This window comes from Pristis pectinata, chromosome 4 (assembly GCF_009764475.1).
Source record: "Pristis pectinata isolate sPriPec2 chromosome 4, sPriPec2.1.pri, whole genome shotgun sequence".
NCBI classification, from domain to species: Eukaryota; Metazoa; Chordata; class Chondrichthyes; order Rhinopristiformes; family Pristidae; genus Pristis; species Pristis pectinata.
This window is the reverse complement of record NC_067408.1, coordinates 31,044,441-31,071,870: the sequence shown is the minus strand read 5'-3', so window position 1 is coordinate 31,071,870 and position 27,430 is coordinate 31,044,441. Positions and strand designations below refer to the sequence as shown.

The 27,430-nt window shown below is 36.8% G+C and overlaps 1 protein-coding gene and 1 long non-coding RNA gene across 5 annotated transcripts in view; one reads left to right on the top strand and one right to left on the bottom strand.

The window, feature by feature from the left end:
* Positions 1-27,430, top strand: part of LOC127569553 (uncharacterized) — a 71,048-nt gene that overhangs the window by 25,781 nt on the left and 17,837 nt on the right. The gene's annotated exons all lie outside the window — the stretch shown is intronic.
* LOC127569550 (prostate androgen-regulated mucin-like protein 1 homolog) overlaps positions 25,439-27,430 on the bottom strand; it is a 32,247-nt gene continuing 30,255 nt past the window's right edge. For all 3 annotated transcript variants that reach the window (XR_007956212.1, XM_052014302.1, XM_052014301.1), the window contains one exon: positions 25,439-27,185. Coding sequence is in view for 2 of the 3 variants with exons in the window: in XM_052014302.1 (XP_051870262.1) it covers positions 27,055-27,185 (131 nt within the window). In the remaining variant the exon portion in view is untranslated. The remainder of the gene's footprint in view (positions 27,186-27,430) is intronic.

The window sequence follows — 27,430 nt, the reverse complement described above, 5'->3', positions numbered from 1 at the left end:
TATTGATGAAAGTCAGAATGATGATGAAATTGGTTTTAATTCCTGCTCTGGTCTGAAAATGGTCGACGCTTTTGCTAGTAGGAGACTGGAACCACAGTTTAGGCTTCATCTGAAGAATTTTAGTGAGCTGCAGGTGCCTGTTGAATCTTCAGAGGCAACTCATTAATATTCTCGGGATAGTTTTGGCTGGGTTTGATTCGCAAAGCACCTTTCAGATTGATTCTGGGATTTGAATCGGAGAGATGGGAATGGAGGCCAGTGGTACCCCATAGTGATGTTGTGGAGTCTGAATGAGCACTTTGGTGAAATGGGTGGAATTATATAAGGTTATAGGTTAGTAGTGATTATGGAGCTGAGAAAAGTATCTACCGTAATTGATTGTGTATATATCTGATGCTGGCACTGACTGCAGAAGTATAAAATAGTTTTATTCTACAACATTCTGTACCTTGACAACCATGAAATATTACCCAAATCTGTTAATTGAAAAATGTCCTTATAATTCAGGATTAAAATTTTATTTGCTCATCATGTTATTATAAGTGAAAATTGCAAATGAAATGTTAAATGTTTAGCAGTCAACAAGCTTCCTTATTTGGAAAATCTCAACTTTTCATTAGTTTTCATGAAAGTAATAAGCTAAAGTATGGTAAGGTTATTCACATGAACAGTGCAATTGTGTGGAAATATTGGTTGCAATAACCTTCACAGCTATCAGTAAGGCTGTTACACTTGCAGGATGTCATTCTAAATCTGTCCTCAGCTGTTAACATGGGTTTATCAGAACCTGTCGACTGAACCTACACTATTTGCTTCATGCTAATTTCTGATGGTTAAGCTTTGAGTTTATTTTTAGACATGGTGAGACTTAATTTGCTTTTTTGTTTTTCTTCTCTAGCTTGCTTGTTGTTATAAAACAATTGCTGCCAAAACACTGATTCCATCTTCAAATGACACTGCAGCCATCTAAAGTGATTGAGGAATGCTGTGCATGCATGTGCAGTTCAGCTCTGCCCCAATTGAATGGAAGTACTGTGTGTCCTTCTATTTGTTGCAATGCATTCATTTCATGCATTTTAATATAAAATTGTTGGGTACAAGATTGTTTCAGTCCCCTGATACATTAAATACTGATATTGTTACTGATTAATTCCCCAAATAATATTGTGTAAACACTCTTTGAAATTGCCTTGTCAAACAATGCTATGACCTTGAATGCAAAACCATCCTCTTGGTGAGGCAGACTTGTCTGCAGCATTGTCTGCCAAGGCCCTTTTAACATGAATGGGACCATTCTGCTCTTAATATTGCAAAAACACTTCAGAATTTGTCTCAGACCTGATATGAGCATGCAAAATCTTTCAAAGCTGCTTTGTTTGGTATTTCAACTAATGATCCAAATCAATACCCCAGAAAATGTGTATGATTCTGAGTTAACCCTTTGTGAAATGAATTTAGTGTCAGTGTAACATAATAAAATAAATTAAACCTAAATTGGTAGAAATATTTCAAAATATTATAAATCAAAACATTATTGGCTGAAGAAGTTCCATTTATTTAACATGGATCTCAAGATATCTCCAAACTTTCTAGATTTAATTCAGCACTGAAGGCAGGCAGTGGCAAAATCCCACGTCTATATGGCCTCTCGGAAATATTACCAATCAAACCACCAGACATTGGACATCCCTACATTAATATGGACAAACACTAATTTCACTAATTTGTCATTTGGATTGTGAAAAGTATTTCAAATTATTGTACTGGACACCAAAACAATAATTCCAAAACAAAACATTCTTTAATAGATATGTATCTAATGGTGTTGCATTTGGCTAATGGGTAAATTATAGGAACATTCACAATAATCTGTTCATAAAGTGGTGATGCAGAATATTACCACCATATGAATGATGGTGTTTTAAAAAAGAGTAGGTTTTGCAAGTTATAGTCTAATTTCATAAAATCAGCCCTATTAAAGCATTGAAAGTTTAGGGAGAAACGGGGTGACATTATTCAAGGAGGGAATTCCACAAAAGGCCCAATGATGGAATGTGGGTTGGAAGGGTGGGAGGAGATGATAAGCAAGTCAAAGATGGAGGGTGCTGACATCTAAAACTAATTTTGACTTCAAGTTGAAATTAGAACAACCAAAATATAGACCTGAAAAATCAGCAAGTCATTTTATGCTGCCTGTAGCCAAAATCCAGCATAGATCATCAAAACCTGGCAAGGATGAATATGAAGCCTATTAAATACATTAAAAAAGTAGACCCTTAGGTCCCATAAGGAAAGTGTTCTGAGTAATGTCCTCTCCATCTAACTCATTAAACAGCCCAATACCCTTTCAAAACTTACATTTGTTGAGTCATCCCTAGACATTGTTGTCCACACAAGACAGCCAAGAAGAGAAAAGGTTTGGTTTCATTTTATCCTTGACTCTTTGCCTAGTTGTTATTTAAAAAGATGAACAATAGAAAAAGATCAATGTCAACGTGAATAGGCATTGTTTGACGTGAATGGAAATTCTAGATGCAGAAATGACAGACTCAGTTTCAGGATTCTGAGCACAATTTTGCAATTAACAAGTAATAGTGTCATTGAAAGGTCACCTGTCTTAATAGTGGCCAGGATTTTCTGGAGAAAGCTGGCAGTTTAGTGCAGCATTTCTTCACATATGCATCAGGAAATTCAGGACTTGAATGCAAGTGTATGCAAAAGTGGTTGGGTCTCCTTTGGGTACCCTTGAGGGTGTACAAAAATGTAAGTCCCACACTCCCTGATGCTGTTTGCTGATGGTTCTGTGACTGTACTGTGTTGCCGGACTCCTCAGAGAGAACAGTGAGGGTACACAAACATTTGACGATTTCCCAGCACATAAGCAAGGGGAAACCTGCCAACAGAACCTGCACAAGGAATGGTAATGAAGGATAAAACATTTTTTTAATTGGTTTTACATAAATGTTTTAATTGTTTTACGTATTTTAACATACTTCTTTTAAGAATTTAGTTAATGTGTTTCTGACAGCTTTGACAACCAGCTAAGCCAGGGAGATGGGTGCAGTTTAGTTAGCTGTCAAAATTTTTCCAGCTGGAGTTATCCTGCCTCAGCATAACCTCGTGTAGTGGGATTTCTATGTGGTGCCCTCATTGATAGGATTGGGCAAGATCAAGGAAATAGCTATTCAGAACTCGACACAAGGCTCCGGCAAAATTGTAATGTAAGCAAGTGGTGAATTTCTGGGACACTGTGAATACATTATCCTCTCATGTTAGAGATCTATGGAAATTTCTTTGTTTTGCACATTTCATATGCTAGTTCTGATATAATCATGACTGCTCAAGTGTAAATTATTTGGCATTATTGAAAATTGATTGGTTAAATATGTACAATGTCAAACAAAAGTTAGATGCGTCAAAGTCTATCTTACATTTTCAGAGTAAGTGTGGCAATTAAGATCTGCATCAAGGTGATGGTAATTACAGGCAATCAGATTCACTTGTTTTCGCTATAGGTAGTCTGTTTTGACAATATATTAGTGAGCTTCATAGGTAGCTGCAGCTGTGGTAATTATATGCAAATGCATCTCAGACATATGCTTCATCTGCTCTTATTCGCAACATGCTATGTTGGATTTCATGTGATAATTCCTGCTAAAAGTGTATGAATTGGTACTTAATATTTGCAATCAAGCCAGTCACTTGGAGAGTATACCTTTGAATTGTTTAAATAGAACAATATGCCAGTAAATGCCAATCAGATACAGTAACATTCATGCTACATTAACATATAAGTCAGTTTTATTTCATCCATTTGGAAATTAAGAATTTACAACATATCAGTTAATGTTATCATTCAGAACTGCACCCAAGTAAATAAATTGCTTAGCTAACAGCTGAGTATGATTCAGATGCAACACAGATAACAGAGAAGCATTGTCCCACCATAAGGCAGGTCTTGACTCAAATCTGAGATGCTTTGCTTCCTTAAGCCACTTGGGAAGATTAGCAGTGGTGTTCAGCCATTGTGTTCCTCACAGTTCTTATCACACAGGCACATTTTACTCAGTGAGCTTCCACCAAAACTAAACATCGTCTTTAACCTGCTTCATTTAAGTGTGGCAAGACCACAGATCTTGTACATCAATGTGAGAGTCGCAAGAAGCACTCACAATGTTTTCATCCCACAGAATTCTTTCATTCAAGGGAAAAATCATATCCAGGCATAAGTAATGATCCTTACAAAGAGCTGCCCCTTCAGTAATGAAGTTGCATTGAAGCACAGTGCCACAACCAAAGAGGTTATCAAAGACCACCAGTGATTCACAAGAACACTTCTATTGTTTTTACTGGTCAGGTCAGATCAAGAGGGATTCTTCAGTATGTTTTATCACATGTGTTCTTTATCTTTACAGGATATTTTAGTAATTTGGGACTTATCTGTAAGATAGTATTGACACTACAAGCATCTTCCAATCATTAGTAGTTCAGTGTTTCCACATGCCTCATTAGTACAAATTCTGCACTGTTAAGGAGCACTTTCTTTACAATATTTTTATTGAATCCATGAAAAAAATACAGCGTACATGCATCAAGAAAGAAAATAAAAATACTACTGAATAAGTTGTAATAAATTGTACTTAGATTACAATACTCTAAATTAATAATCACATGTAGTAGTTAGTTAATAAAGGAAGAAAAAATTGAAGTATTTTATTATAAAAAAATCTACTCCCACTACCAAAACCCGAAGCTGTTAGATGGAAAAAACAAGGAAAAACTTTTAAAAATGTAACCGTGTCAGCCACTATCTGCATTTTAGTCCCCAAATTAGAGATTTCGAAAATAATTCAAAAAAGGTCCCCACGGGGTTTGAAAGTCTAAGTTAGGTTCAAAAACTGAACAGCGAATCTTCTCTAGATTCAAGTATGACATAACATCCCGTAACCATTGAGAATGAGTAGGCAGAGTAACTTCCTTCCATTTAAGCAATACAGCTCTCCTGGCTATAAGAGAAATAAAAGCCAGAATATGTAAATCAGAAGCCTTCAAAGTTATATCTTTTTCTCCAACAATTCCAAATAGTGCAGTCAAAGGATTAAGTTTAAAATTTATTTTGAAAAGTACAGAAAAAATATGAAAGACCTCTGTCCAATATTTTTTAAGACTCTGACACATCCAAAACATGTGAATTAAGGAAGCCACTCCGTTATTGCATTTGTCACAGTAAGGAGATATGTCAGAATAAAAACGGAATAATTTATCTCTAGACAAGTGAACTCTATGGACCACTTTAAACTGAAGGAGAGAATGACGAGCACATAATGACGAAGTATTAACCAACTTGAAAATTTCATTCCAAGTTTCCTCAGAAATTGACATCTGCAAACCTTGTTCCTAAGCGTTTTTAATTTTATCTAGTGGCACCTTACTCATTCCTAGTAATCTGTCATAAATATTATATATTGAGCCATCCTGAAAAGGTTCCAAATTAAAAATTACATCTAATAAATTCTTATCAGGACTCAAAGGAAAAGAATGTAATTGAGATTGAAGAAAATCTCTAATTTGTAAATATCTAAAAAAATGAGTTTTTGGTAAATTATACTTGGTAGGCAATTGTTCAAACGAAGAAAGGTTTCCTCCAACAAACAGATCTTGAAAACGAGTAATACCTAATTTGTCCCATTCTTTAAAAACTACGTCAGTCATAGAAGGTTTAAAAAAGTAATTAAAGAAAATGGGACTGGACAAAGAAAAACTCAATAAACCAAAATATTTTCTAAATTGTAACCAAATCCTCAAAACATGTTTAACTACTAAATTATCTGTTAGTTTATTTAATGATATTGGAAGTAAAGAACCAAACAAAAAGATAATAGAAAATTTTTTAACAGAATTAATTTACGAAGAGACCCATACTGGACGAGCCTCTTGATTAATGTAATGTAACCAAAACGTAAGATTTCGTATATTGACTGCTCAGTAATAAAATCTAAAATTAGGTAAGGCTAAACCTCCGTTCTTTTTAACCTTCTGAAGTTGAACTTTATTTAGTCTAGGATGTTTATTATTCCATATATAGGAAGAAATAATTGACTCAAGAGAGTCAAAGAAAGATTTAGGAATAAAAACAGGTAAATCCTGAAATAGATATATAAATTTAGGTAAAATATTCATTTTAATAACATTAATTCAGCCAATCAATGATATAGAAAGGGGAGACCAACTTGATAAAACCCTTTTCACATAGTGCAGTAAGGTTTAAAAATTTTCTTTAAATAAATGCTTATAATTTTTAGTAATTGACACCCCCAGATAGGTAAAGTGATTTCTTACAATTTTAAAAGGAATGTTAATATCAACTGGTACTAAGTTATTCAGAGGAAAAAGTTCACTCTTGTATAAGTTCAATTTGTAGCCTGAAAAATGACTAAAGTGAGAAAATAAAGAAAGCATAGGAGGTAAGGAGGCTTCAACATTAGATATAAAGAGTAATAAATCATCAGCATATAAAGAAACTTTATGGTTAATACCTCTTCTGGAGATACCAAGGATATCTCTAGATTCTCGGAAAGAAATAGCTAAAGGTTCTAAGGCCAAATCAAAGAGCTAAGGGCTCAAAGGACATCCCTGTCTGGTTCCACATTGAAGTTTAAAAGATTTAGAATTTTGAAAATTAGTAAGAACTCGAGCAGGAGGGGATAAATAAAGTAATTTAATCCATTGGATAAAATTGGGCCCAAAATTAAATTTCTCTAAGGTTTTAAGTAAGTAATTCTATTCAATCCAATCAAAGGCCTTCTCAGCAGCTAGAGATATCACACATTCCGATATTTCCTTAGGGGGAGAATAGATAATATTCAATAAATGAAAATATTAAAATGAGAATATCGATTTTTAATAAAACCAATCTGATCATCAGATATAAATTGAAGGTAAAATATTTTCCAATCTGCGAGCTAGAACTTTAGATAAAATTTTAACATTCACATTAAGTAGCAAAATTGGTCTGTACGAAGGTTCTTATTTTTCTTAAGAATGAGTGAAATAGAGGCTTCATAAAAAGATTGTGATAATCTACCCGATTTAAAAGAATCTGAAAAGACAGCAAAATGAGGTATAAGCAAAGAGGAAAAGGCCTTATAGAATTCGCCAGGAAATCCGTCAGGACCCGGAGTCTTTCCAGAATGTAAAGATTGTACAACCTCGGCGATTTCCTCATATGTAATAGATTGATCCAACTGTTTTCGATTTTCAGTAGAAAGTATAGGAATGTTTAATTGGTCAAAGAAATTATCCATTACTGTATTATCTTTAGGAAAATTAGAACTGTAAAGATTAGAATAGAATTCTCTAAAAGTATCATTTATTTCTAAAAGATCAGTTGTCCTCTCACCATTGGCTTTCGAAATTTCTTTAATTTGCCATCTAGCTCTGGAGATTTTTAATTGGTTAGCCAGTAATTTACCTGTTTTATCTCCATGAATATAAAATTGACTTTTATCTTTTAAAAGTTGACTTTCAATTGGATATGTTAAAAGAAGAGCATGTTTAGTTTTAATTTCAACTCACCTTTTATATAAAACCGGATCTGGATCCAAAACATATTTTTGATCTAATAGTTTCAGTTGATCTTTCTCTGTTAGCTTTTTTCCTGATGCTTGCCATATAAGAAATAAGTTGACCTCTAATAAAGGCTTTGAAAGTATCCCAAATGATAAGACTAGAAATCTCCTCTGACGAATTCTCTTTTAAAAGAAAGGGTAATTTGTTTCTCCATAAATTTGAAAAAATTTTTATCAGATAACAAGGTTAGGTTAAAACGCCAAAATCTATTTATCTGAGGGAGCCCATGGAAATTTAAAGATAGAAGCATAGGAGCATGATCTGAAAGAGCAATCTCTTTATAGTCACAGGATCAAACTGATGAAATCATTTGGTTATCAATAAAAAAAGTAATCAATCCTGGAATATGTGTGGTGAACATGAGAAAAAAAGGAATATTGCTTATCCTCTGGATGCAAAAAATGCCAGGCATCAATGACCCCAGTTTTCATTAAAAACGATTGAAGAAATAAAGCTGATTCATTAGGAGCAGCTAATTTAGTGGATGACCTATCTAATTTGGGATCTAGCCAGTGATTAAAATCTCCTCCCAACACCAAAGAGTAAAAGTTCAAATCTGGTAGGGATGACAAAAATCGTTCAAAAGATCCTGGGTCATCCGTGTTTGGAGCATAAATATTAACCAATACCATTGGTCTATTATTTATTTTCCCTGATATTATAACAAAGTGACCATTAGTATCAGTTATGACCTTATGTTGGTCAAGTGAAACTGTCTTATCTATAAAAATTGAAACCCCTCTAGATTTGGCTTGAAAAGAAGAATGAAATTGGAGCCCATTCCATCGCTTAAAAAAACGTAAAATATCACAGTTGCGAATATGCATTTCTTGTAGAAAGATAATAGAGACTTTAAGTTTTTTAATATAGTCAAAAATCTTTTTCCGCTTCAAAGGATGATTTAAGCATTTTACATTAAAACTAAGTAAATTAATAACTCGATCCATTATAGTATTATTTAAATATGGGTAAAAAAAGAATAATGACCAAACTGTTGAAAAGTATCTTTAAAAAGTACTACAGTAGAATTACAGATAAGGTAACTAGGCAGCAGATTTGGCTGACAGCCCAGAACAGCTTCCCAGGAAAACCCCCCACCCCCCTCCCAGCACCCAAAGAAAAGAAGCCAACTAAGAAGCAGCTGGCAGCTAGCTAGAGATAGCACAACCCCAAATTATCTCTGCTCAATAGCTTCAAGGTTAATAAAATTCTAACCCAGACATAACAATGAGATAAACAAAGAAACCACAGTTAACAATTGTGAAAAAACAAGTGTTCTTAGTTCAAAGCAACTTAAAATGTTGCTTTTTTCTTATTTCAAGTTATATTGGAAAAAGAAGCTTCAAAAAAAAGAACAAAACAAAAAAGAATCAAAAAAAAACATAATCATCCCAAATATTAGTAAATGATTACTAGAAAAAAAACTGAAAGAAAAAAATAGAAAACAGAAAGTGTTCATAACGAGGAATACGAAGTCATTCAGTTGGAGTTTCCAGAAAAATCTGGGCTTCTTCTGAGGATCAAAACCATTTTTGCGAGCCGTTTTTAAGTATGATCCTAAGTCTTGCCGGGAATCGAAGTGACGACTTATATCCTTTCTGATACAGATCCGACATAACCTTTTTGAATTTAACCTGTTCCTTCATAACCTCTGGTGAGTAATCTTAAATGATTCTAATTTGACAATCTTGGTAATTAAACATGCCTCTGCGAAGTGCCTCCCGAATTAGAAGCTCCTTAGTTTGAAAGTCGTGGAGAGAGATGATAATTGATCTGGGTTTAACTTGCGTAGGAGGTTTGAAAAAAGGTATTCTGTGTGCTCGATCAATCTTAGGCAAAGATTCTAGAATACCAGGGAATAACTGAGCCAAAAACTTTGCAAACAATTCCATAGGTTGATTACCTTCAGTCTTTTCTGGTAATCCTAGAATATGAAGATTGGACCTTCTGCTCCTGTCTTCTAAGTCAATAATCTTCCGCCTTAATCTTTCGTTGTCTTTGGCTTGTTTTTTTAACAAAGGTTCTGTAAGTCATCAATTTTCCCATCCAAAAGAGAGGCTTCGTTCACTTCAATTCGTCCTTCATGATCTTCTAGTCTTCTTTGAAAAGAATCGAGTTTGGCATTAATTTCTGCTGGCCATTGATGGAGTAACAGCTATTTGCTGCTGCTCTCACTATATCTAACCTTTTCAACCCGACTTGAAATCCTTCCTTTTCACCCTTGGTAGTAAATTTAAACATGATTTTATTTTACTATGAATACAAGGGGTGCTAAGGCTATGAAGACCACTAAGGAAGATGTTCCTCCTGTAACTCTGGAAGCTACTTTCGAGCAGCTTAAAGAGCACTTTAATGTTGTCCAGATCAGCCTCATGGCCTTGCCCAAGTTGATGGTAGTCTAATGTTGAGTACTCTAGCAGGGTTATACTCGGGGAGATGCATGATGTATCTATTCTGGAGAAATGATGTGACTGGTAATGGTCAGTTGGCCAGGCTGATTGACCAACCATTTTGTGTATGTCTTATTTAGAATTTTGAACTGAGACTTAATCTTTAGTAGTATGTAAAGCAATTAGAATCCTATCTATATATTTGCCTATTTATATTTGCATATCTGAACCAAATTCTAATAATTACACTACTAATGCAATACCATGGGGTACATTGAGATTGCAAGTTATGTAAGGTATCCATATGTAAAGTAAGAAATTCAATGCAGAGCTCGCAAATGTGATATGTCTATGGCAGTCAGAACAAAAAAACCCAAGGGGAAAAAATCATGCAACCTGACTGATGTATCTTGGATGAATTGTTGCCCTTTGTGAAGATAGCTGGAATTATATTGTTTCCAATTAATTGTATCTTTTTTGCTGCAGCTGATCTGAAGATTTAGGCCAGCTTCCTCTCAGTCAAAGATTTGTAGGGGTTTTCTTAAAATGCCCAGTTTCAGCCAAAGCTCCCAGGTCATTGGTAAAGTCTAGGTCTGTGGGTATTGTCTGACTGATCTTAAGTATACTTTTTTAATTTGTTGTTGATTCTATGATGTAGCGAATACCTGTTAAAAAATATGATGGGGGATACACTCAAAGCTTTTGTAAATATGGATGGCTGTTGATGTAGGTGTGCAGGTACTGCAAGGATTTAGAAAAGTTAACAGTACAAGTCTATTGCTGGAGAAATTGAATTAAAACCAGGGAAATTATGCTTCATTTATATAAGGCATTGGTGAAACTACATCTGGAGAACTGTGAACTCTTTGGTCTTATTTAAGGAAGTCCATTTCATATATGCTAAGGCATTGGAAGCAATTCAGAAAAGGTTTACTAGACCAATACCTGGAATGGGCAGGTTCATTTATGAGTTAAGATTGGACAGGCAAGGTTTGTATCTGCTGGAGTTTAGAAAAGTGAGAGGAATCTTGATTTAAACATACAAGAGTCTGAGTGGTGGGGTGGACTCTCTCGTGGGAGAATAAAGAACTAAGAGTCACTGTTTAAAAATAAGGGGTTGTCCATTTAAAACAGAGATGAGATGATCTTTTTTCTCTCAGAGGATTGTTAATCTTTTGATGCTTTTTCCTTAAAGGATGGTGGAAGCATAATTTTTTTAGGCAGAGTGGTGAAATGTTACCAAGAGGTACGCAGAAATGTGGAGTAGAGATCACAATATGATCAGCTATGGCCTTATTGAATTGCAGGGCAGAGTTGAGGGGCTGAGTGCCTACTCCTGTTCCTGATTTATGCATTCATATGTTTGTGTGTTAGATTCCTCAACGACTGCTGCAAAGCAGCTCAGAACAGAGCTTCTTTGGCCCAGATTTTGCAATGGCACTAATGACAGAACTCTCAGCATTTACTGTCATTGCAGCATGAAATTGGCATTAAGTTCTGTGATATGTAGATGTGCAGTTAAAGACGTGTGCAGTTAAACACGTGTCCAGATACTGCCGTCACTGCTTCCCCCTCCCCAACAAGGTCAGTTAAACAGCAGAGCTCAGGGCTAGCAACTATACTGTGATGGTAATCGGCCACTGACTGAAATCACTACATTGTCAGATCCATTAGCTAAGCAAGGAGCATAAATATACATTTCATCATAAATAGTTAATAAAATGCCTGGTGGTTATTTTGAACTGGTTGAGCACACTATACAGAGAGGGGTCATCCTATCATACAATAACAACAGTGGAATGTGGTACAGCTGAAATGGGCCTTGTCAATTTTGATAAGGTGAAGCTAACCTAGTTTTAGAATGCCATTGACATAGAGGAGGTCTGATTAGAACAACTTGAAACACTCTTGTATCTGTCTTGATATGCCAATCAAGAACAAGTACCAGACAATCGAATATTTTAATAAACATAGCTTCCTATAAAGACATTAATTGTTCAATGATGTTTGAAGTAAATATTTCAATCCAATTTTAGAGATTTTTTTCAAAAAGGTCAAAATTTATGGAGAGATGTTAATATTTATGGACCTGGGCAAATTTGCTACAGTATTAACAATGAACCATTAAGAATTTTTCCAGAAGTTATTTCACTTAAGTTTTAGAAATAAGTTATTGGAAAACCAGATGTATTGTTGGATCTATGTAAATGCAATTGGAATTCTAGTTTTAATTCGACTCTCTCGGATTAGCTAAAGCTTTTGTTTCCAATATGAGGAAGCAAAGGGTTATTAGAGATACAGAAAAAAGACTGAATAGATGCAATGAATAGAGGTATGACTGCCTTAGCATGCATTAAATGGACTACAGTACGATTGTTCTTAGGAAAAGTAATGTCTGATCAATCATTTTTGAAAAGTAATTAGTTCAAAAGTAACAATCACTTGGTAGAAATGAGGACAAAATCAAAAATAAGTTTGAAGACAATGTGTGCAAATGTAAGGATCTTTGTAAAAGAAAATGAAAAGGTTACAGTTCGATAGAGAGGAGTAAAATGCTACAATAATTCCAAATACAAAGGACTTACTACAAAATAATATTAACAATGATTAATATGTAAAATGTTAACCAGAACGAACGTAACTCACATCAACTGAATTGATTGTTTAAGCTGTCAGCCTATTGAAGGCGTTACATGGATTTAGACTTGGATTTAAGAGGATGCTGCCAGAACTCAAGGACTTGAGTTATAGGGAGAGGTTGAGCAGGCTTGGACTTTTTTCCTTGGAATGTCGGAGATTGATGGGTGACCTTATAGATGTGTTTAAAATCATGAGGAATATAGATAGGGTGATTCCATATGGTCTTCTTGTCCCAGGGTAGGGGACTTAAAAACTAGAGGGCATAGGTTTAAGGTGAGAGGCGAAATATTTAAAAGGGACCTGAGGGGCAACTTTATGCAGAGGATGGTGGGTATATGGAATGAACTGCCAGGGGAAGTGGTTGAGGCAGGTACAACATTTAAAAGACATTTGGATAAGTACATAGGAGGGGTTTCGAGGGATACAGGCCAAACATGGGCAAATGGGACTAGCTTGGTGGGCACCGTGGATGAGTTGGGCCAAAGTGCCTGTTTCCATGCTGTATTACTCTGACTCCATGACCTAACTTAATGGTACTCAACCTGTTTCATACCAGAAACCATTTGAAAATGTTGTTCAGCCCAAGCCCAATGAATATTTTAAGGAGAAACCACATATATTTTGGGCACAGTATACAAAATACATACTACCAGTTAAAGGAAATACTTGGAAAAATTGTAAAGATAGAAAATCAACTTCAAAAGAAAATCATTAGCAACATTGTCAAATCTAGTTCTCCATTCCCTCCAAGTGACAGTCATCATTGTAAAAATGATTGTGTTTCAGTATGACCCCAAATGAATCCTGCAGTCATCTTTTGCCTTTGAGATGCTTCAGTTCTTGTCTGGAAAGTATTTTCAGAACCTTATGTTTAATCTAGTTAAATGATAGCTGTTTTTATTTCAATGTTTCCTGACTAGGGGAATCTTTCTTCCTTTTTTTCTTGCAGAGGCACACTATGAAAATGTCATCCCGTCATTTGAAACATGTAGTCCATAGAAAAAGCTGTCTTTTTAATGCTCAGTGTGAAGGACATAGTTTAACTAATCAAATATATCTGTGCGATATGTAAAATAAGCCAAATGTTGTGATTGAATTTTCTGCCAGGTGAAACTGTATTTCTTCAGGAAAATTAGCCAATTCGCATTTAATTTCATATTAACAAGACAATACTTTGTTTCAGAATATGCATTGAATTTCCATTTTGTGAAATAGATGTACATGCACACTGCCCACTTCCTAACAGACAATTCGATCAACATTTTTTTGGCTTTTTTATATAATTAACAATTTTGACAGCAACTTTCAAGGTTTTATGAAGATAGGTACCATGTCTTTAGCTGTTAAGACCTTCCTGAGAAAGAAAACTGTTGCACCAAGTGAATTTGAAAGAATCCTTTGAACGTATCCTAAATGTTTCCCCTTCATTGAAGTAGCTTCACCAGTTATGGGATCTACAGTTAGACCAGCTCAAACCCACCAATGCCAAGTAATCATCTGGTGAAAAATATGCATTAGCAATTGCAAAAGTATCTGCACTAAAAAAAGTCTTGCAAATCACCTTTCCGTAAATGCCACACATAAACCATAAACACTGTGAATCATTAGATTCACCCAATTTTAAGAAACAATCAGCTGTTTACAGTTTGATGTGTTCTGAGATATTGCACTCTTCTCAGTGTAGCTGGGTGGAAGGTTTGTTTACTTTTTGCAGCTGACTTTCCCAACATTTCAGAGCACACATCAATAGCAGATTGTGAGCATTTTTTCACTTAACATACAATGTGCAACAAGGTAAGAGCTGCACAATGCTTGGTGCTGAAAAGTACATGCACATTCAAATCTGTGGTTTCCAAATGCCGGCCTTTGTTTAGAAATATCAACAGGCTTGTATTTATAGCTGGACTCTGTAAATGGCAATGTAACTTTAATTGTTTTAGAATTTCATTTCCCTGTGCATTTTGGTGCTTAACGAATTAAAACCCCAAAGCTAAACCAATGATTTTTTTTGCTCAGACTGTAGTGAACTCCTAGTATCACTGGTACTTGCAGTTGAAAGAGCAATTTGAAAATTTGTCTGATTCACCGATTTAAGGATTCACTTTGTAATTAATGTGCATGTTCTTCCCTGGAACTTTTGAGGATCACTATTTTCCTACAACTAATGTAAGTAACATTTATTTTTAAGTTGTACTTGGCACAATCATGTTTAAATAACTTTTTTTAATATGGAAAAGCACAATCATTACATATTTCAAAAAAAGCATGTGTAATATGATCTATTATCATAGTTGCTCTGAGAATCTTTTGTTTATACTTGTGAACCATGTTTGATTTGCAACCATTAGGATAAAAAAGCTGATTTAAATGCCACAGCTGACTAGTATTATTTCAGTGAAAGATGGAGGCAATGCAGTTAGAAACACTGAATAGTTGAACCTGACATCAAAGCCTGTGAGATCCAATTAAAATTGCAATGCCTAATAGAGTAATACTTGAAATATGTATAATCTGATATACAAATTCTACATGAAACTATATTCTATAGAATTGAGCTCTTACAAGATTTTGAAGTGAAATTTGAAAAGAAGGATCCTGTGAATTTAGATATTTGGCCAGTTAAACTCTACTTGATAAATGGCATAATTTACATATCACATAGGCATGCACAGGGGTTGACCAGAAAGTGAATGGAATCTCTAATAATCATAATAATCACTGACATATTGAATTGTTTATATAATTGAGATTCTTTTCTTTAAAAATAAAATTGAGCATAGTATTCAACCTGGCAGAGGTTCAGTCGGGGGTAGCATTTGTAGTTGGTTTCATTTCTTAGTAGAGACACAAGAGAGTGCAGATGCTGGAATCTGGAACAACAAATAGATGATGGAGGAGCTGAGCTCAATCCAGATCCAGATGAAGGGTCTCGACCCAAAACGTTGACTTCCATTTCCCTCCACAGATGCTGCCTGACCCCCTGAGCTCCTCCAGCATCTTGTTTGTTGCTAATTTGTTTCTTAGTATGCTGACTAGTTATTGACAGAAATTATAAAAATTGAGAATGTAGAAGAATGCACATTCTAAATATCACATGGGTAAAAACCAAGCACTGGCAGTTTCCAGGATTTTTTTGTCCCTGTTTCCGGTTAACATGCAGCAATAATAGCTCTGGGAAAATTGTGGAAAGGACGTAGCTTCCCACAGTCTGGCCATGCAGAGATTAGTTCATCTTTCTTTAGACTTAAGTATTTTGTGTAACTTAATTCCCATAACATAAAAATTATCATGTGTTCAAGAGGGTCAGCCAAAAAGTCACATATTTTCATTTTAAAAAAACTAAACAGGTCTTTATGAAGACACGGATCTATTTCCAGTTCTGATGAAAAAATATGACATACCTTACCTAAAATGGAAATGCTAAATAAACTACAAACACAAAATCATCAATCCTCAGTGTTTCTTGTTACATATTTTAGCCAAATAATGAGTTGTTTTATTATTGCAAAAGGCACAGCACAATATTAATGCAAAAAAGGAACCTTATTAGTCAATGATGGAGTGTCTTAGTTCCAGTATTGCCAAATACCCATGTGTCCTAGATTGTTCACTTTAATTTCAAAACATGAGGTTAAGTGCAAGGTTCTGCAACTGTCAGAAAAATAACAGTGCCTTTCCCACCCAACATGCTATTTCTTTACCACATGTCCAAATATAACTAATGCTTTCAATGTAGTTCACGACCACAATCTTAGAAAGTTTAAAGAAAATGAAAAGCTATGAAGATGTATATAAATATGTCTAATGGAAAACACAATGGCCTAATTTCTCTCTCAGTGGGAGCAAATAGTAATCCCATGTGGATGCTTTTGTTAAGTGCTTTACGGATATTAACAACTGGATCTCTTGTGAATGCTGCTATTTCATGCAGAAATCTAACTTCCTGACAAGGGAATGGAAGCAGCATGAACGCTGTAGGTGAGCATCACATGGCTCTCAATAGCACAATTGTCCTGGATTGGTGTGACTGTAGCTGGTGGGAGGAAGCCAGGACAGCAGAAGTCTAGACAATCCCTTTGGTGCTTGGAGGAGCACCTTGATCCTCATTATATTAGATTTCTTTTTACTTGCCCTTGAGTGATTTGGAAAATTCCTAACAGATTTGTCTCATGGAGTTGTCAAGTTGAACTAAAATGAATTACATCAGGGACTCGTGTATGTCATCAGACAACAATTTGCATCTATTATGGGTTTAGTGGGAAGCTAATCTGCCATCAAAACCAGTGACATTAAGATGAACATTGGTGTGATTAGAGGAGATATGGAGCTGTTTGATTTGAATTGTTTCTTGTAGACGTAAGTAAAATTGTCCCCACAAGGTCTGGCAGTGATAATTCTGGTACTAGGCATTACTACTCATAAAGTTGACCTATTACATGATGACAAAAGTATAGTTCTCTATATTACAACAGTGGTTTCAAAAGTACTCAATTATCCATAAAGCATGTTGAGAAATGCTGAGAATATGAAATGTACTTCAAATGTATCTTCCCTTTTAAACTTCCGCAATGCATTGTTTACAATAAATGACATCCTGACATATGATGGAAATGGTGTGGGTAATCTTTTTCTAGGTTATCAGGCTGAGAAATATAATTGCATAACTTGATGGACAACACTTGGAAAACCTCAGAACAAAATAGAATATGAATATTAAAAAACAATCGCTGATGTACTCTCCCATTTGCTGTTTTAAGTCTCAAGATTGCATTCTCAACTCTGAATCTAATGGTTCTGGATTCAAACCAAGACATGTCTCTAAGGAGAGAACACAGCCTGCTAGTGAAAGGCACGGGGGCCCTGAACCATAGCATCTGTATCATTTTAGGCAGTGCTGGTAACATCCGCCACATGTCTCTGTTTGTAGCTTATTGAAACTTCATGGTAGGTCCTTAATAAGGAGCAAAGAATTCATTTCCTTCACTTTCAGTAGAGTTCAGCAGAGAATGCAAGATCATTGATTTGTTCATGGATCCTTCCATGTTTTGAGCAACAGTAGATAGCACATATGGAGCATTATATCATAAAGGAAACCAGGTCTGATTCATAGTAGAAAGGGCTAACACTTCCTAAAGGTGCAATTTATACATAACAACAGAAAATCACGATGGTCAAAATCAGCTATCCAGAACACTCAGGATTCCTTCATTTCAAAGTGGTCCATTGTGCCTGATTTCCTTACTCCAGGTTCCTTCCTTGCAAGTGTTGCTGAGCCTATATACAACAGGGAGAACAATGGAACCAGAACATAATGCAGACAATTACAGCGGTACTCTAGCAGCTATCTGAACTGGTCCAATAATGAATCTCATACTTCATCATTGCCTGTTGCACCCTCCATAGTTTGGTAATTATGCAAGCATATCATTTGCCTGCAGGCCTACAACAACTGAAGATGACGAGGAGAAGAGTAACAAGAAGAAGAAGAGAGGACAAGATGGCAGACTCTCTGAATGTGATCACTAGTTCAACTGTGGACCCTGTTCTATTGAATAAGAACTAGAAAAAGAGACAGGCTGTGTCATGTGCAGCAAGACATTGACACCATTTGGACTTCGGCACAAGTGCCAGGTGATCACCACCTCCAATAAAAGTCTCCTGACTATTGCCTTTGGCAAGCAACGGAATTGCCATTACCCAGTCCCCAACCATCCTAAAGAGTGTCTTTGATTAGAAACTGCCATTGGCCAAACATTTCATTATTGTGGTCACAAGAGCATGTTAGAAACTAGGTTTTCTGAATAGAGAGCCTCAATTGCTGACCACAAAACATTTCCATCATATTAGGGCAACAACCATTTTGATTCCCTACACTTGCAAGGTGCCCCGCAAGTATAACAAAGGTTGCTGTGAAATAAACCTATGGTCATGTACTGTGGGAACTCCTCCATCACAAACACTGCAGACAGTCACAAATCTCACTCCTCACCTCATTCTCAAGGGTGATTTGGGGTAATCATTAATTATGAATCCTACAGTGATGAACATATCCCATGACTGAATATGATTAATTTTCAAGGCAAAACAATTTACAGTATATGTTGCCTGATCTCTATTGCAGATCTACCTCAGTATAAATCATGAAATGAGCAATCAACCAGCCAAACTTGTACATCCAGTCAACATTGAAACCATCCAATTGTTGACAAACCACTCTCAGTAAAGCGTCAGTATCTGTCTTCTATTTGTCTTTGCCTTTTCTATTGTTTCTATAGCGCCCTCACCCTGTCAAGCTAATGGAAGGCTATTTCCATGCAATGGAAGAACCTGCAGGTGGGTGTAAAGGAAAATCTTGAGCAGTGCTGTGATCTGGAACTTGTCTTTGAACTGTCCTGTTTCACCATCAGCACTAACAGTTTGGAACAGTGGATTTATCTGAGCTGGTGACTCTGGGTATCAAATTGAATCACAGAACCATAAACAATGAGAAATGCAGAAGTGTCTTTGGGATTACTTGCCACACGCAGATGTGGGGGCAGTGCCTGGGGTGTATTAAAGGCTGAGAAAGATCTCCTATCACTAAGGCGATCAAGTGTTATGAGGAAAGGGCAGTAAAATGAACTTAAAGAATGTAAGTTCAGCCATTGAACGGTGGGGAACTGCACAAGGATGACAGGCCTACTCTTGTGCCTGTATTTTATGGTTAAAGGCCATTCAGTCAAAAAGCCAGCCACCCAAGCTCATCACATTTTCCAGATCTGCAGCCTTGTAGGTTTTGGTTCTTCAAATGCACATCCAAAAGTGTTTAAAATTTGATAGGATTTTTATCTCTACCACCTTTTCAGGCAGTGAGTGCCACACCCTTGCTGAAAACATTTTCCTGATCTCCCTCCAATCCTTCCATTAGTTGCTTGAAATCTATCTCCCCTGTTTTCTGACTCACTGGGAACTTAAGTAAGACCTTCACTTGTCTAGGCCCCTCATAATTGGTATTGGTTTATTATTGTCACACGTACTGAGGTACAGTGAAAAACTTGCCTTGCATACCGTTCGTACAGATCAATTCATTACACAGTGCATTGAGGTAGTACAGAGTGCATTGAGGTAGTACAGGGTAAAAACAGTAACAGAATACAGAGTAAAGTGTCACAGCTACAGAGAAAGTGCATTGCAGGTAGACAATAAGGTGCAAGGTCATAAGAAGGTAGATTGTGAGGTCAAGAGTCCATCTCATCGTATAAGGGAACCGTTCAATAGTCTTATCACAGAGGGATAGAAGCTGTCCGTGAGCCTGGTGGTATGTGCCCTCAGGCTCCTGTATCTTCTGCCTGATGGGAGAGGGGAGAAGAGGGAATGACCCAGGTGGGTGGGATCTTTGATTATGCCGGCTGCTTCACCTAGGCAGTGAGAGGCATAGACAGAGTTCATGGAGGGGAGGCTGGTTTCTGTAATGTGTTGGGCTGTGTCCACAACCCTCTGCAGTTTCTTGCGGTCCCGGGCACAGCAGTTGCCATACCAAGCCGTGATACATCCAGATAGGATGCTTTCTATAGTGCATCGATTAAAAGTTGGTGAGTGTCAAAGGGGACATGCCAAATTTCTTTAGCCTCCTGAGGAAGTAGAGGCGCTGGTGAGCTTTCCTGGCCATGGCGTCTACGTGATTGGACCAGGACAAGCTATTGGTGGTGTTCACTCCAAAGAACTTGAAGCTCTCAACCCTCTCAACCTTAGCGCCATTGATGTAGACAGGTGCATGTACACTGCCCCCTTTCCTGAAGTCAATGACAAGCTCTTTTGTTTTTCTGACATTGAGGAAAAGGTTGTCGTCATGACACCATGTCACTGAGCTCCCTATCTCCTTCCTGTACTCAGCAACTCATTGTTATCTGAGATATGGCCCACTATGGTAGTGTCATCTGCAAACTTGTAGATGGAGTTAGAGCAGAATCTGCCCACGCAGTCATGAGTATATAGGGAGTAGAGTGGAAAGCTGAGGACACAGCCTTGTGGGGCACCAGTGTTGAAAATAATCATGCTGGAGGTATTGCTGCCCATCCTCACTGATTGTGGTCAGAAAGTCAAGGATCCAGTTGCAGAGGTAGGTGTTGAGACCCAGGTCTTGAAGTTTGGTGATGAGTTTGCTTGGAATTATAGTACTGAAGGCGGAGCTGTCGATTAAATCTCTCCTCAGCCTCCAAAGATAAGAATCCCAGCCTATACAGTTTTTTTTGCATAGTAAGATTCTCCAACCCTGACAACAGCTTCAAGGTCTCTTCTGGACCATTCTGGTGCAATCACACCTTTCTGGCAATGTGATGAACAAAACTGTCAGCAGTACAAGCTATGGCCTGACTAGAATTGCATCACCTCCCTGGTGTTTTATGCTCTATGCGGCTAACAAAGAAATACATTCCATGTACCCTTTTAACCACATTATTAATCTGTTCTGCTACCTTTAGGAATCTGTGGACATGAATTCTAAGGTTCCTTCACATCTCTCAGTCTGTCTTTTCTTATGTTGGGATACCTCATATTCTGCCTGGGTAGTCTACAACCCAATGTTATGAACATTGAATTTTCCAATTTCAGGTAACCCCCATCTCCGGCTCCCTCCCACTACTCACCCTCTTTCCTTCCAATCCAGTCCCCAATTTTTGACCCCCATTCCAGACCACCATCACCCATATCCATACGCCTTCCCCTCCTGGTTCCATCCACCTACTACACACATGTCACCCACTGGTTCTCACCCCCTCGACCATCTGCTCCTGGTTCCTTCTGCCTTAATCCTCTCCCCTAATGGTTCCCATTATCACCTTCCTTACTTAACAGATTCCAGCACTGGTAGCCTTTATGTTCCCACTTACCACCATCCAGAAGCTGTCTCCACCTTCACCCTCCCCACCCACCTCCTGGCTCCATCTTCCTCTTTATTTTTTTTGCCTGCCTCCATCTGTCACGTCACCCAACTCCACCCCTACCCCTACCCTACCAGGCTCGATATGCTGTCATCCTTCAGCACCCCCTCTGCATGCTCCCCCCCCCCCCCCCGTCCAACAGTCTCCTCTGGTCTCTGTCTCACCCCTCACATTTTCCTATTTATACCAACTATTCCCCTCCCCACTCTCAGTCCTGATGCAGGGTTTCAGCACAAAACATCAACAGTTCCTTTCCCCGCCCCCTTCCCCCAACCCCCCCCCCCCACCCCACCACACACAGATGCTGCTTGACCCCCGAGTTCCTCCAGCAGATTATTTGTTGCAGCTGTATAAAACTTTGGTTGGGCCACATTTGGAGTATTGTGTGCAGTTCTGGTTGCCCCTTATAGGAAGGATGTGGAGGCTCTGGAGGAGGAGCAGAGAGGTTCACCAGGCTGTTGTCTGGATTAGAGAGTATTAATTATAAGGTTGGACAAACTTGGATGGTTTAATTTAGAGCATCAGAGATTGAGAGGTGTTCTGATAGACGTATATAAAATTATAAGAAACATGGATACGGTTAGATAGAGTCTTTTTCACAGGTTGGAAATGTCAAATACCAGAGGGCATAGCTTTAAGGTGAGATAGGGAAAGTTTAAAGCAGATTTATGAGAAGAGTTTTTTTTTGACACGGAATGGTAGGTGCCTGGAACACACTGCCAGGTGGGGTGGGGGGGGAGGGTGTAGTGGAAGCAGGTATGAGCAACATTTAAGAGGCACTTAGCCAGGCATATGAGCAGACAGGGAATGGAGAGATATCGACCATGTGCAGCTCAATGGGATTAGTTTGGACTGGTATCATGGTCAGCACAGACATTAAGGCTGAAGTGCCTGTTCCTGTACTGTACTGTTCCATGTTCTTTGAAGTCATTAAATATTTCCAGTACCCTATCCAGTTCCTTGGGGCCTCATGGAATTGACTTTGTCTGTATCCATTGCAGCTTCATAATTGATACAAAAGGCTTCCTGGCCCTTAGGGTGTGAACCTCTATTCACTTCTCCACCTTCTTAAGTAATGCATTGAATGTGATGTCCAAAAAGTCAGGGTGTGAACTCCCCTATCTGGCCTTTGTATCTTGCATTTATCTATCTGATGACTGTGCAAAGACTTTCAGTAGTGGTTGATGGCGATGAGCCCCTTCCTCTTAAGGGGTGTAGGCAAGACCTTAATCAATGTCAGTTAGCTTCAGATGATACTAAATCCCTAAAGTGCTAAATTCTAATGCACTGGATTGTGGTTATTGTTAACGAGGTGCAAATTTCAGGTATAATCTGATTGGTCTCATACTGGTAAAGATCCATTATGTATCATGTTATCAACATACATTTTCCTCCTATTCAAATTTCTAGGCTCATGTGCAGTGGTGAGGATTTTTCTATATGATAGGTTGAAGAGTATTGCTTTGACTTCTGCTCATGGAGACATAGATGTCCTGTTGAGACATTGGACCAAGATTGGAACAAGTGTTTACTCAAAAGCCCAATGACCCACAAAAATACAGGCCAGTGTGATTATCTTTCCAACAATGTATGGAGTTAAGACAGCTTTTGTTATGCTGTGAGATTCATTCTTCATAGAAAATTCACCTGTTATCAAATTAGTGGAATGATTAGTGAACACAAGAGTTACAAATTGCACAGTATGTTGCAATGCTTTTTCAAATGAAAGAGGAAAATAAATATTGTAACTTTAATAGTAGGAAGATACAAGGGTTAATCATCCTCAACTGTGCTCGAACTCTAATATGACATTTACCACAGCCTTTGCTTTGTTGTATCTTGCCTGTGAGTATCAGGTTCTTTAATGAATCTATTTTTAAAAATTAGCACCTAATGTCATATATCTGGTTTGACGATAACAATTCCAAACTTGTCTCTAACAATATTTATCAGTGGATTTGATATTATTCCATACATTATAAGCTACTGCTTTCTGAAAAGTATCCTTGTGATAAAAGTGTAAATTTGTATTTAAGCAGAAGTATATTAGATGCATAAATAATCAATGTTCCAGAACTGAAATGTTACCACTGAATGATGTGGCCTAGATTTTTGGGGTGGAAGGGAAAGGGGGAGGGTGGGGTGGGGGTGGGGGTGGGGGTGGGGGGGGAGGTAAGTCGGTCATCCCCTCTTACGTTTACTAGCATTTTAAGATAAGATTTCTTTATTAGTCACATGTACACAGTGAAATGCATCTTTGCATAGTGTTCTGGGGGAAGCCCGCAAGTGTCGCCACGCTTCTAGCGCCAATGTAGCATGCCCATAACTTCCTAACCCCTACATCTTTGGACTGTGGGAGGAAACCAGAGCACCCAGAGAAAACTCATGTAGACATGGGGAGAACATACAAACTCCTTACAGACAACGACGTCCCACTCGCTGGCGCTGTAATAACGCCACGCTAACCACTACACTACTGTGCCACCCCTTCGAAAGAACTATACATTTAATGTACAGTTCTTCTGGTCTTTCTCTTCTGTTCTTTCCCTAATGACCCACAAATTCTTCCCATTTATGTATTTATACAGTTTTCTTCTGAATGTTATTGTTAAATAACTTGTCAGTTTTTCATTTGGATATCTATAAAGAAAATGAAAATTAAAAAGAGCAGATGCTGAAAATATGAACTAAAAACAAAAAGTGTTGGAAACACTCAATAGGTTCCACTCAGAAGGGTCTTTGAGCCTGAAACATTAACTCTGTTTTTCTATGAACAGATACTCTCTGTCCTGCTGAGTGTTTCTAACATTTTCTGGTTTTATGTTGAAAAAACACTTTGGTGAGAATTTTGCTTCAGGATACAATGTAACTTAAAAAATGTGGTCTATTCTGTGAATAGTGATCAGTGTTGTTTTGGTTTTCCTCCATCCTCAAAAATATTTAATATAATTTCATGAAGAAAATGTCACTCCAAAATATTTGTTGTCATTATCATTCTTTAAATCTATGTTTCAATGAATAATATTGGAAGCCTGTGATATAAACTGTGCAGTGATGAGAAAATAAATTAGTATGCCTCCCTTTAATGTGACAACAGCCTCACTATTTTCCACATTACATAATCCCATTTGAAGCAGGTAAGGGAAGTCACAATTTAGAAAAGTTGAAGTTCCAATTCCCCTATCTCCCAATACAGTGCCAATTTTCACTTTCAAAACAGAAAATGGTACTGGTGTTCTTCAGTCAGCCCTTGCCTTACTACTGTGGTGTTTATAATTCCAATCATCACCACATCACATTGGTATGGTGCCACCAGAATGAAAGAAAAGTATTCAGATGAGTTTATGTTATTTTACCCAGCAATATTAGCTCATTTCTCCAAGGATATAGGAATGTCTGAACTGTGTTGACTCTAGCACAGCTACTGAGGTCCCATTCTCAGTCAGGTCACCTTCCATGTTGGAAGATGGATGAATCATGGTCAATCTTGTTTGCATCTCCTCTGAAGATAGAGATAAACAGAGCCTTGGCAAACTGAAATTTTATTTTGAGATTAAAAGTGAGTTTGGGAAGGAAGGATGTGGAATTTTTTTTATTGAAAATGTACATTGAACAATGAAAATTAATTTTATTTATTGGAAATATTAATGTGTGATGGGAGCATATCTCTCATTCAATATTATAATTTTAAGATTCATAAATATTGCCAGATAAGGGAATAATGATTATTGATAAGGATAGCTATGTTTTTGTAGGAAAATAACAGGCTGATTGTGAAATGTCAGAAAAAAAATCAAGACAGTCATTATAATGAACAAACAATGTGCAGTGTATAATCTATTATTACTATCCACAAAATAATGAAGGCCAAAGTTTTTTTTATTGAAGTGTTACCAGCTGACATTAAGTTCATCAAGACTCAGTTGAACAATTATAAAGTTTTTGGATGACCAAGCACAATGTAGGAAAAACTTCATTTTTCCACTCTTGGTAGCAGGAATAAGGAAACATTGGAATCTGTGATTGTAGCCAATGCTGTTACAGTAAAAATATTCAAAATGTTTGTGTTATTTTCTTAAAGAAAATGGAAACCAATACTCCCAACTATATCCCAGGATACTTGCAGAAATATTCAAGACAAATCAGTAATAATATATTCACGTCTAAATGTTGATAACACAAAATTTATTACATTTAAATGTTTGTTGGACAAATATCACAAAAATGCATCACTTACCAAGCATATTATTTCACAATACATTTAGATAGTCCTTAAAAATCCCAAGCAGAGTATTGAATTCAGGCCCACATAATAAATGTAATATATTTGTTATTTTGCACAATCCAAACACCCCATCAATTCCTGCCGTATATTAGAGAAGAAATCCAAAAAAGGTTAATGAATAAAGATCATTGACCTGAACCATTAACTCTGTTCTCTCTCTACAAATCCTGAGTATTACTAGCAATTTCTGTTTTTATTTCTGATTTCCAGTATATGAAGTAGATTATGATTGTCTGCCATATATGAGAAAATGCATTGCCATGCTTCATTCTTCTGTATAAATCTGTAGTTAAAAGGCATGTGTCAAGATTCCTGATAGATTTTATAATGGTAATCCTTTTCTACTGAGGTATTTTCATAGAATAAGGTCAAAGACCTTAGTAAAAGGTCATCTCACACGTTTAGAATCCACTTTTAGCATTCTAGGTCAACCTACAACTACGCTAACTTGATTGATGTTATAATAACATGTTGGTAAACTTCAAGTTTGCCTGAAATAAAAGTCTCCTTATTTGAAGAAACTTTAGGATAAATACTGTGTGTCCAAGGTTGACCATACTGACAATGGCCATAAGCCTTCTGAGCACAAGTTGCAAAGTAGTAGACAATTAATTCATAGAAATATCATACTTCTCCTAGGAATAGGAACTGTTCTTTCACATATTAGTTTGTACTGAGTCAAATTTTCAGTCTGTATGTACAATAGCCACACTGACTAAGTTTAAAGCTCAGCTTGGCACTTCAAAATAATCTGCACTAGCAGAAAATAAAGTGCATTTCAACAATATAGAGCCAATATCCTGCTTAGGCAGATTTGGAGAGAATGTATCCTATGTTTGCAAAAACAAGCAAGCAAGATCAATTTATGAAGCATTAACTCAGGTTGCAGTTGCTATACCACTGACCCTGACACTGTAATTTAATATTTTTATCATATATACTTGATGCCATTAACTTAAACATTGTGACAAACACTGAAATTCATTCCTAGAATTCCAAAAAAATTAAAAATATGAAGTACTTGGGGGTAACGTTGATCTTTGGCAGAGATGCAAAATGAGTAACTGAACTAATGGAAAATGACATGGATGCAAACCAGTTATTGATTCACAAATGTCAACTTTGCTGACACACAAGATTAATTTCATCCCGTTTTGTGTTTTTTTAAAATTTCAAATGAAAGGAAATATATTCAAAGCTCTATGTAACTTCTTGCCATGTACTTTCTTGATTTAATGTCATGAATCTTCAAACACGGGGTTATTGTAATTGCTCCAAGATCCAATTGGATTTTCGTCCTGTAGTCGGCTGTAGAACCCTCTCCTACAAAAAACAAAAGGGATTTTTAATTTTCTGTTCCACTATTTCATTAGTGACAACAAATTATTTCAGTTCAGAACATCCAGGCTGAATTAGTATAAATCAGTAAATATAAATTATTAAAACACTGAGCACAATCTCTTATATAGATTTAATTCACTTTTCTAATGTATTTGGCTTTTCACCATTTAAATTGTTTGAAAGCAGAAATGAAAATTTTGTATCTTTAATTGTTATTAATAACACTT